Here is an 11520-nt window from a genome sequence, read left to right as displayed (position 1 = left end):
CCCAAGCACAGTCCTGGCCCAGCCCCCCACCAAGAAGAGGCTAGCATAGCCCCCAACCCCAAGCATGCAGCAGGCAGCCTGCCCTCATCCTGTGCACAAATCTAGGGGGAACATGCCCCCCATGCCTCCTCTGGGGGTGTGTACAGCAGCAGGAGCTCCCCCCCCACCCTCCAAACAAGGGTGCCTGTGGTTCCATCCCATGCCTTGCCCTGCCCTGGCTGGGCAGCACCTGCCTCTGTCCCAACCCCAGACCCACTCCCTCCCTTACCATGGAGGCCTCAATCTGCCCCCTCACACCCCTTCCCTTCCCATACCCCTTCTGCCCCACAGACTTAATGGCCGGATGCTGCTCTCCAAGATGCCGGGCTGCAATTGGATTGGTATAGACCCATATGGCTGGTTAATAATCAGCCATTGGTATTGACCAAAAAAATCTTTATTGGTGCACCCCTAATAATAACAATAAATGAGAAAGTTAAGTTAACCAAAATTAAGTGAGACTTCAGAAAGAAAATACTATGATTTGAGTACAAGGTTGCTGAAACTGTTGGTTTTAAAAATATCTCACCAAACTTCCAATGCTATGTTATTAATGTTAAATTGACTTAAAGGAGTACAGTGTCAGTTGGATCTTAATCTTCAATGTGGACAGGAAGAACTGTTTCTCTGGACAGGTAATCTTAATGCTCAAGCAAATTCATACTGTATTATAGGGCTGTTCAACTTCTAGGTGGCCAGGGGCCACTGGTGCAGCAGGATAATCCATGGCCCCCTGGCCTGCACTGTGCTGGCATCCCCTCTGGGACAGTGCTGCACTATGCCAGTGAGCCCATCCCCACCCCATCATCCTGGAAGTGATGCTATTTCTTGCAGCTTTTGTTGCACAAGAATCTGCCGTGAACAATCCATTTTTCTGTGTGCATGCAGGCATGCATGCGAGAGAAAATATAAGGTTGAACCTGGTTTGTGAAGTCATAGATTCACAAATTGTTAGGGGGTAAAAGGGGTCTTGCAGATAATTGGGTCCAGCCCCCACCCCCACCCCACTCTAGGCAGGAAGACAACTGGGGTTAGGTGACCCCAGAGAGGTGACTGTCTAATCTCCTCTTGAAAACCTCCAGGGTAGGTGACTGCACCACCTCTGGAGGGCATTTATTCTACAGTCTGGACACTGACTGTAAAGGAGTTTTTCCTGGTATTAAGCCTGAAGCAGCCTTCCAGGAGTTTATATCCATTGGTTCTGGTCTCCCCTGGGGGTGCCCTAGTGAACAGTTGTTCACCGAGCTCCTGATGTACTCCTCTGATATAGCGGTAAGCTGCTATCAAGTCCCCTCCCAACCTTCTCTTCTTTAGGCTAAAGAGACCCAGGTCCCTCAGCCTATCCTTGTATGGCTTGCCTTGCAAGTCCCTGATCATATGGGTGGCTCTTTTCTGGACCCTCTCAAGTTTTTCCACATCCTTATTGAACTGCAGCACCCAGAACTGGATGCAGTACTCCAACTGTGCTCTCATTAGTGCTAAGTACAGCAGGAGTACCATTTCCTTAGTTTTATATGAGATGCATCAGTTGATGCATGCCAGCGTGTTGTTTGTCCTGCTAACCACTTCCTCACACTGACAGCATTCATACGATGGTCAATCATTACCCCTAGGTCCCTTTCGGCCATGGTGCAAGTCAAGCTGTTGCCACCGAGCCTATATGTATGCTGACAGTTGTTTGCCCCCAGATGGAGCACCTTAGGCTTGGAAGTGTTAAACTTCATCTGGTTCCAGTCTGCCCAATTCTCAAGCCTGTCCAGGTCCACCTGTATCTGCAACCTATCATCTGACATGACCACACTGCCCCATAACTTGGTGTCATCCACAAACTTGGCAAGCAAGCTTTTCACTCCCCCATCCAAATCGTTGATAAAGATGTCGAAAAGCACTGGTCAATGCATGGACCCCTGAGGAGCACCACTGGCCACTTTGCGACAGAACAACCCAGATCCGTTCCTGAAAACTTCCTGGGTCTTACCACGTAGCCAGTTTCCCACCTACTGAGCAGTTGAGCCCACAATCTTCCAGTTTTCCCACAAGGATATTGTGAGATACTAGATCAAAAGCCTTCTGGGAGTCTAGGTATATAACGTCTACCACGTTATATACCTAGACGTACCAAGTCATAACATAAGCATTAGGTTTGAATTTTCAGTAACTAAAGTGTTCAGTCAGCTCTAGCTACATCACAGTAATAGAATTAGAGCATTCACATCTAATAGAGTTTATGACTTTAATATGCTGTCTTAGTTACAGTAAGATTCAGTGGTCTCAAGAAAACAATAAAAGAATAGGAAAATCTCATATTTGGTGCTTCTTTTGATATAAGAAGACTTATCAAAAAAATCTTAACAACATCTTTCCTAAAGTGATGCCCAACTATGAATGCTCATATGCATGTGGAGTATTTGGTCCTTTCAGAGAAACACAGAAGAGAAACATCAGACATGATTGGCATTCAAATAGCTTGAGATAATATGCAAAAATGCAGAATACATTGAAAAATGAAGATTGTATGTGGGAGTGATGCAACACGGCATTATAGTTGATATGCTAAACCATGCCATTTGAGATGCACCATTATTTTTCATCTTTGGGTTTACATATTTTATTTGTCTTATAAATCAATGACAACTCATGCATAAATCGTAAAATGCTACAAACAAATGCCACAGAGAATACCAGTAGGTAGCAGAAGCATGAATTTATGTAAGAAAATAAACAAAGGCAAAGGTTTTTTTTTGTTTTGTTTTGTTTTTTTGTTTTTGTTTTTGTTTTTAAAGTAAATCTGGTGCAATATAAATTTCTATGTGTGTTTGCAATGTAACAAATATGGTATTAATATAAAATGAGATGAGTGATGTGAGATTACTGAACCAATTAGCAGATTATCATCTCAATGGAAGGTATTTAATAGAAATCCCTTATTACTTCAACCTTGTGCAGCCTCCTTTCTTCATTTATAGCAAATTTCTCATATTTAAGAACTAAAATAACAACTTTAAACAAAATATACAGAACTTTGGGAAAAATCCTACCAATTGTTTGGAATTAACTTGGTTATCAATACAGTTACTCCAAAGGAAAGACAAAGACAAACAGACCCTCACATATTTATCTTTTTCATGGTGAAATGCTTATATTCTTGGATTTACTTAATTTCTGGATTGTGAAAGAATACTATCTATTCTGTCATACTATGCTATTATACTATTTATATTATTATAACATTTATGTAGGGCTGGTTACTGTATTTATAAATTAAGAAAAAAATAAATTAGACATTCTTCCAGGGTGTCGTATGCATGTTTTGTTTTGTTTTTCCTTATTATGTACAAATCCTCTCCAAGCTGTACCTACTTCTGATACCTACGGTCTTTGTGTCATTAACATCCATTTGATCATTTTACAAGGTCAAAATATGACTAGCTGCATTACTACTAAGGTGTACCATACTTTCCCCCTTTAGTCTCCTGCACTAGAGAATACTGCAAGTTCAGGACTGGATTTGGCATTCTAAAGAAACCCTACGAATGGAAACTTCAAAATATACCACAAAAGAGTTATTCTTGATCTCTAATTTAGCAATTAGTTGTTTTGAACTATATGAATTCATTTATACATTGTATGTTTACAAAGCAAAACACTTTTGTTCGGTAATTCTGAATGCCCTGATGGAAACTATATAGTAGAACCCAAACAACTGTGTGCCATAATGAATGCACACCGAAAATCTAATCAAAGAAAAATACCCAGTTACCTGTAGGGGCATATTTCTCACAAGACAACCACTCTCTCTCCAATCTCTCAGTTCTAGTCCTCAAAAGAAATTTACAAAACACGTTTTGTAGATGAGCCTATAAACTTCACTTCTACTGGATACAAAAAATCATTGACTAAATGTAGACAGTGTATTTATATGTCTCATTATAACCTACCTGCCGGCCCAATAACCCCAGGTAACCTTTCTATATTTTGCCAGCTACACTGTAGCACTGGTCAACATTCCCCAGTTTTGTGCCCCAGCCATTCCACCCCCAATCCTCCCTGCCAATTATTTGCATTTTCACAGATTTGCCTTTTGATTTGCTTCAGATTTTATTTCACCCAGGAGAGTACGTAAACACTTGCAGACTCTCCCTACACCTAAAGAAGAGTGTTTGTGCCTGAACACATGTAAAGAACTATTTTTCCAACTATTTAGTTGGTCTAATAAAAGATACCACATTTACCCAAATATACTTGTTTGCCTCTGTAAGATAAAAACATTCCAAATACCAATGATTCCCTCAAAGAAAAAAGATAGTTAAGTGTTATCTGTTAAACTTCATTTTGAGAGTATTTTAATTTTACGTGGCACTGCCTGTGACCATCTAATTCAATGCTCTGAGCCCCATTCATCCGGGGCCTACTTCCCATCACAGCTGGTCTGCTGAGAAACCAAGAGAGGGAAAGGTGTGGATCCACAGGGAAGAGAGCAAGTTAGAAGGTATGTGGCTCAATAAGACTGATACTGCTCTGGAAGGAAGGGGATCCTGAACTGTAGCCTAGACCCTTGTTCGAAATGGGGTAGAAAACCTATTGCTCTTCATCTACTTAGCCCAATAAATATAAAATTGATTCAAGAGATGAGCTAGAGAAAGGATTGGATATTGCCTAAATGGTAGTCTGGTGGTATCTAACTGTACCATGCTAGAAAGTCAGAGAGATATAGGTTCAAACTCCTGGGTGAGGGAGGCCTTAGTCTTTCACTACCTGAGCAAGCGTCCTAGCCACTAGACCAAGGGTTGGCAGTCAACAGCCAGCAGACCAGATCAGGCCCACAGAGAGGTTCGATCTGGCCAAGGGATCAGCAGCTTGGAGCTGTACTGTGCCTCCCAATCCTTCAGCAGAGCCTCCTCCACTGTGGAGCTTGCTGCCATACTGCTTCTGTGCTTACCCTCACTGCAGAGGGGATGGAGACTAAGGACAAAGTTAAGTGCAGGCAGGTGGCTGCTCTGTGGCCCACAGAGAGGCCCAGGCTGCAAAGTGGAGCCCTTGTTTGCAAATGGTTGCCGACCCCTTCATTAGGCTATTAAGCAAAAGCATGGGGGGACCTCCCCTTTTCCTCCTGCTGCATCTAATACCCTATGGTCATGGGTTTTTGTCAGATACAGTTTTGTGACTTATACTCACCCAGCCTATACACATATGGAGTCATACACCTGCACAGCTTGAGTGCAGCATACTGTACACTCAGTAGCCAGGCAGAAGCTTATACAGATGCACTACACATTGAGTAGGATTGCACACTGTATGCATGTTCGAAAAATAGGAGTTATGCAGCTGGGTAACTGCCATTTGGGCATGGAAAGAGAAATAGGATTCTGCCTGTAGTCACTACGGCTGCATCTACACATGTGTTTTTCTGCAGAGTAAACTAATTAGCTGCAAAGTGTCACCATCTATATGTGTGATAGTATTAGGCAACAGTAAACTAAATTACACCAGATACAGTACTATCTTATGTAGGAGTAATTTACTGCAATTAAAACATATATGTAGATGCTGACCACAGACATCAATTGCACCCAGTGAGCCCAACCAGCCATGGCCAAGAGTCCTGCCTGCCACCTAGCCACAAGGCTCGGCACTTTTGGCGCCCTCACGCCCAAACCAGCCCCTCTGCCATCCTCTGCCACCACCTGGGGCTGATCCGCATGTACCCTGCCAGCCTAGGCCGTCTCCACCCCAGCTCAAATTGTTGCTGTCTTGGGCACCTGGGTAGTTGATGCGACAGGGATTAGTTTACTCCAACTCAAACCGCTCTGGAATTTGTTGCTTTGCATTAAATTGCACATGCAAATGCAACCCATGTTACCAGACTTACAACTGGAATGAATGATGGTCTTCGTAGAAACTAAGAAGTTTCACAATTAATGTTTTATACTTTTAAGGTAAAAAGTAAAAGCAGATGAACACAATAGAATAAGACAGCTAGATGTAAACTAGTGCATTTCCAATGACTTCACTGAAGGTCTATTCATTCACTTACGCTGAGGACCTAGTCATATGGTACACTTTGGGAGAATTTTTAACTATCATTGACTACCACTAGCTACCATTAACTATACCTGGTAGTTAGTGAATATCGTCCTCCAAAGATTCAAGGCTGAAGGACTAAATTACCTAACTCATGGAAAACCAAAAGGATTTGAGCACTTAGGTCCAATTTTTACACTTGGAAAACTCACCTTTTGAATTTATAACACTTTTCTCTTTCACACCAGCACACAATGTTTAGCTCCAAAAAATCCAATGCATTTTCATGTGCACTATCAGTACAGATCCTGTAAAACTCTGAAAGCTTTTGTTCTTATAGGATCTTAGACCTTTGACACCATCTGATCTTTACAGTTTCCTCCCTTGCTTCACTGGCCTCTAGAGGATTGTGCCTTTGTGTGGTGAACACAGAGAGAGAGAATTTCCTCCCCCTTCACATCTCAGGTTCTTTTAGTAGAAAAGAGTATGCTTTTCACCACTACAGTAGTAATATATACCACATAAACCAACTAGCTACTCAGTCACTCCTGACCATCTATACTTGTACATTAAAAGGTAGAGTTGTTTTGGACTTACCCTGGTGGGCAGGCACATCCTGAAACACAAGGAAGATATGCTGAGATGGTGAGGTTTAGTAGCTGATTCTCACAGGTTCTCTCCCTGCTGAGTTCAATATTAACCTGTGGATCACTACAGTTAACATAAATCTGACCAGCTGGGCAATTATGCACTGGAAAACAAAATAAAACAATTATAAAATTTCAGGAATTATGACTATTTGTTACAAGAAACTAAAATTTTATGTGACAGATATTGTAAATGTTACATTTCTGCAAGATTGTTTTGAGACAGAATTGTCTTTAGTTTGTTTCTTGGGAAGATCCACTGGTTATGTTTCACAATAAACTTGGGTAAAATTATCATTCTGAAAACATACTGCAGTTATGAAACATTGATAGTATAGTTGCTCACAGGTAGTCAGTATTGTTAAGAGAGTTGATACTGCTTTACTCTCATCCTACTTTTAATTAAACCACACGTTAAATTATCAGTAAGACTGCAGTCTTATAGGGATTCATGTGCACACACAAAGTGTCACCATTAGCAATGGGACTGCATAAAGAGAAGAGGGTCTCTTTACATGATTTCCTTTCTATAAATTAACATGCGAGGTTATTTTTCATTTGACTCTTTACTTACCAATGTTGTTATCCTCACAACTCATAATTCCATCTTGGCAATGGCTGCAAGAAAAATATGTGAAGCTGTATTTAAAGTCGGGGAGTCTGAAATGCTACTATTGGATGACTGTTTAAACATATTAATGCAGAAAACCATGCAAATTCAGCACAACCAATAAGGGAAAAACAATTGCTGTTTTTCTCAGTGCAGAGTATCAATACAGTTGCAGCTTACCTTGCTCCTTGTATATGAAGAGTACAACTGGTCCTTGTGCAAATGCTAAATTAAAGGATTAGGGCTCTTGAACCAACACAAAACATACAAAATATGTTACTACATGGCTAGATCCAATATTTCTCCTCCTGATATCACTAGTTTTACCACTGGCTGTAAAGGGCCCTAGAGTAGGCTCTGTATGCAAAACAAAATTTCTAGTATCTTACAATAATTTAAAAAAATATGCACACATACAGCTGTAAAAAACTATTCACTACAAATTTCAATTCTAAGTTTCCTCTTAGTGAATGAAGTAACCTGTAACTTTTGAAAAAATGTTTTAGTTGGTATTCTACTCTATTAATCACAATTTAGGTGACCAAGGAGCAGGCTAGGTCACCCTAACAAAACACAGATGATGCCAAAGGGAGCTCAAGAGGTCTGCCAACACCACATGGTAAAGATGCGTGCTGAGCAAAAACTATGACTACAGTTCACCTCCTCAGGCTTGCCACTAAGTGTAACTAAAGCAGAGTTCAGTGAAGAACCACAAACAGAAAGAAAAATTATAGAGGAAACTAATAACCACAAGCATTCTTTTTGTCGCAGGTTCTGAAGCTCTCACTTTTTCTGAATCTCAAGCAAAGTTTGATACTGGTATCATAATTATACTGATACTGAACTTCGCAACATGTTCCCGTCCCCCTTAATCTCCCCTGGACCCCTAATAAGAAATGTAGTTTTTGAAAAACAGAATAAAGAAAAAAAAACTCAGGCAGCTGTAGCAAAATGTTGTAGTTGCTCTATTAACCCCCTAGCTACAGGTGCTACAGGTACTGCTGTCTGAACCAAACTGCCCAAACCCCTCTTCTCTTCTCAAGCTGAGCTCAGTGGGCAGCCAGCAGCACCTGCCAGGTCAGCTGAGGGCCCATCCTAGCCAGAAGCACCTGCTGAGTCAGCTAAGGGCCTATGCAGCTGATTTAGCAAAAGCCTCTGCCTGAGTACCAGGGGCTTGGATCCACTCTAGAAATACAATGAAGCTGAGCTAGAGCAGAAGTTTCTGCTGAATCAATAGAAGCTTCTGCAGCACAACCTCTGCTGGGGGAAATGGAAAAATATACAGATTGCACCTGTGCTTAAATTTTAGCATCAGAAGGACTAAAGAAACACAACCAATTATAGAATTGCTAAGAAAAAAAAAAATCACGCATATTAGCGTCTACCAAAACTGAGGACGTGTAAATGTCTAGCTAGAGCAATACAGAATGGTAGCTGAAAGTTTTCTCCTGTGCTATCACATCCATACAGTATAGCTGAAGCAAGGCATGACTGGTGCAAAGAAAACAAATTAGCTATTTTAAACCAAAACGTCATTGCAACAAAGAGCACGCAAATAAGTCCTCCTGTACTTTGGCACTGCCTGTGTCTAATTCCAGCCAAAGTGGTCTAGTACTTTATAGAATGGTAGTGAATTTGATATCGACTCAGTTTCAGAGAAAAGAATAATAGTATTGGCATCAGTTCAGGCACTGTGCTTTACTAATAGAGAATATGAGCCAATGAACTTCAGTACTAGTTACTCACTCCTCTGTAACAACTCTGATCTGCCCAATACACCTTCTGCTAGCCAGCCACAGCAAATACAATGTCAAATACCTCTGTCTGTGCTGCTGCTGACAGTATTATTATAACTGACACAATATATATTTACAGAGCTATCCAAATACAGTATAATGCAGATTCTGGCTAATCTGGACAGGAACATATGGAAAATAATAGAAGAAGATGGTATTGTGGACATGGGACAGGATCACAATGTAAGTGAGCTTTTAAAGGTGAAAATAAATAAAACAGAGGCAGCAGTTAGCAAAAAGAGTGTAGAGTAAAAGACTGCTTGAAGCATGAACAGAAACTTAAATCATGAAAAGTTTAATAAGTCTTCTTTAATATTGTGAGTGCAAAGATATAAAAGGAAAAACAAAAGGTATGAGTGAGCAGTGCTGAATACAAGGGAAAGATTTATGACTTAGGGTAAGTGAAAGATATTCAGTGCTTATCAGTAAGAATTTATGATTAACTATCTTCAGCATACAATATCCCACTACATGCTTCTTTCTACCTCATCTAGGTATGGATAAATTCAACAGGAGTCCAGGAGAGCAGAACTGAACAATAGGGCAGGACAAGCAGGGCCCCAGCCACAAGGGCTGACTTAAAGGGGGCACTGGTATACCCCTCACCTAGGAGCCTTTGCCACAGCAAATGCAGCTGGACCACAGGAGCCCGACAGGCACAGCTGGGCAGGCACAGCCCCACACCCAATGATGTATGTGATGGGGAGAAGAGGGTGGAATGATACAGTCCTGCCCTGGGGTCAGGAGAGGGGCAAACAGGGCATCAGGAACAGCTCTCTGGGAAACCAGAGAAAACATTTACAGGCTGTTACACTGTTAGTTTGTAATACTTTCTACTCAAGGTTGTAGAGGATAATCAGAGCAGGCAAAATTTCTAGAAACGAAGATTTCACAGAGGTGCCACATAAAGATACAAAAAAAAAAAAGGACTTTGTAAAGTTAGACTATGCTATTCCAACAAAGATAAAACAGGATAATGTGAATGACTTGAGAGAGCACTGAAAAATTACACTTGATCAGAAAACAAGCTAACCAGATGTGTGTCTTACCATTTGCCTAAAGATGTGATAATATTTTCTCCAGGTGGATAGTCAATTCCTTGAAAATAACAGGGACATTCATTCCTATGAGGGAGGAGGACAGATAAATGTGATTGTATGGTATTATGCATTAAACCAAACTTCACATTAACCATTAATGGCTGCTATTCAAAACACTGAGCTTCATATTCTACATACAATATTAGACTGGATACCTAATGGGATATTGTTATATTCATACTGTAATCTGAAAGAAATCTGGAGTAGCAACTTCAGGTTGCATCAGTGGAGTGAAAATAATCCAACATCAATTTAATATGTTATTCTTAAATAGTCTATTTTAAAAATATAGCATATGTTTAAAGTACTACAATTAAAAAATAAAGTCATGTTGAGCCTGTCATAAAAAGCATGATAGAACCTTCCATTAAAAGATGGTATTTTTCATTCCATAAGTAATCTATACAACCAACTGAGAAGAAAGCATAGCTGGAGCAGTGGGGAGGACTACTCTGCAGCGCATATCCTCTGTAATGTAGGCACGTAGAAAATTAGCAATTAGTTAATACTGTATTAAGTGAAATGAATTATCCCCTTTGTGTTTCCATCAGAAGATGGCCTGCAAGAGAAATGTTTCAGAGGCTTCTGCATTGTGATTTTTCAGCAATGAAAAAACTAGTACATGGCAGGTAAGACTCCATGCATCCAGCCAGAGATCCATGAAAAACTATGTCTGCACTTTGACTTCTGTTGGTTCTTCTTACTCCCTTTCCATCAGAGATGTTCTATATCTTTTTTGTGACTCCATAGGGAAGGGACAATGTTGTCCCTTGGAAGACACGTGAACTTATTTTATTCTACTCCCAGAGTGAAATTCTGGTTTCACTGGAATAAACAGAATTTTACCATTGATTGTTTATGCTGAAGAGTGCATGTGGCAAGATTACTCTCGTTGCATCAGTGTAAATCCAGAGTATCTGATCTGATGTCAGAAGAGTTATCGCAGATTTATACCTTTCCCTCTGTCTGTACAAAAGTGTCATCAGAAATCATTTTAAGGAAAAATAATAAAAAGAAAGACAAAAGTCCACTCAAGCAGAGTGGCCCAGACATCTAGCATGGTCATAGACCAATGATTTCTGTAAGTCAACAATTTCTGTAGTCAATGGCTGGTCAACGTGGTTAACATCACTCCTCTATTATTGACGTAGCAGCCAGAATGACAGCTTAGTAGATAAAGGCAGACTTCATCAGGGCTTGAACTCATGTCTCTAAAGCTGTAGCAAAACATCTCAATACTTTAAGGCTGTACCCCAGAACAAAAGAGAAATATCATACACACAACAATCGGTAGCAAAATGTCTAAA

The 11520-nt window shown here is 40.6% G+C and overlaps 1 protein-coding gene across 1 annotated transcript in view; it reads right to left on the bottom strand.

Moving 5' to 3' along the window:
* Window positions 1-11520, bottom strand: part of OTOG (otogelin) — a 252596-nt gene that overhangs the window by 145131 nt on the left and 95945 nt on the right. The window contains exons 20-22 of the mRNA XM_019519978.1: window positions 10163-10237; window positions 7282-7325; window positions 6658-6811 (exon numbers count right to left, since the gene is read on the bottom strand). Of these exons, the coding sequence (XP_019375523.1) occupies window positions 6658-6811; window positions 7282-7325; window positions 10163-10237 (273 nt within the window). The remainder of the gene's footprint in view (window positions 1-6657; window positions 6812-7281; window positions 7326-10162; window positions 10238-11520) is intronic.

The sequence above is a fragment of the Gavialis gangeticus genome, unplaced genomic scaffold (genome assembly GCF_001723915.1).
Source record: "Gavialis gangeticus isolate Ggan-Ray unplaced genomic scaffold, GavGan_comp1, whole genome shotgun sequence".
Taxonomy (NCBI): Eukaryota; Metazoa; Chordata; order Crocodylia; family Gavialidae; genus Gavialis; species Gavialis gangeticus.
Note: the sequence above shows the minus strand (reverse complement) of the source record. Positions and strands in the feature narration are given on the sequence as shown.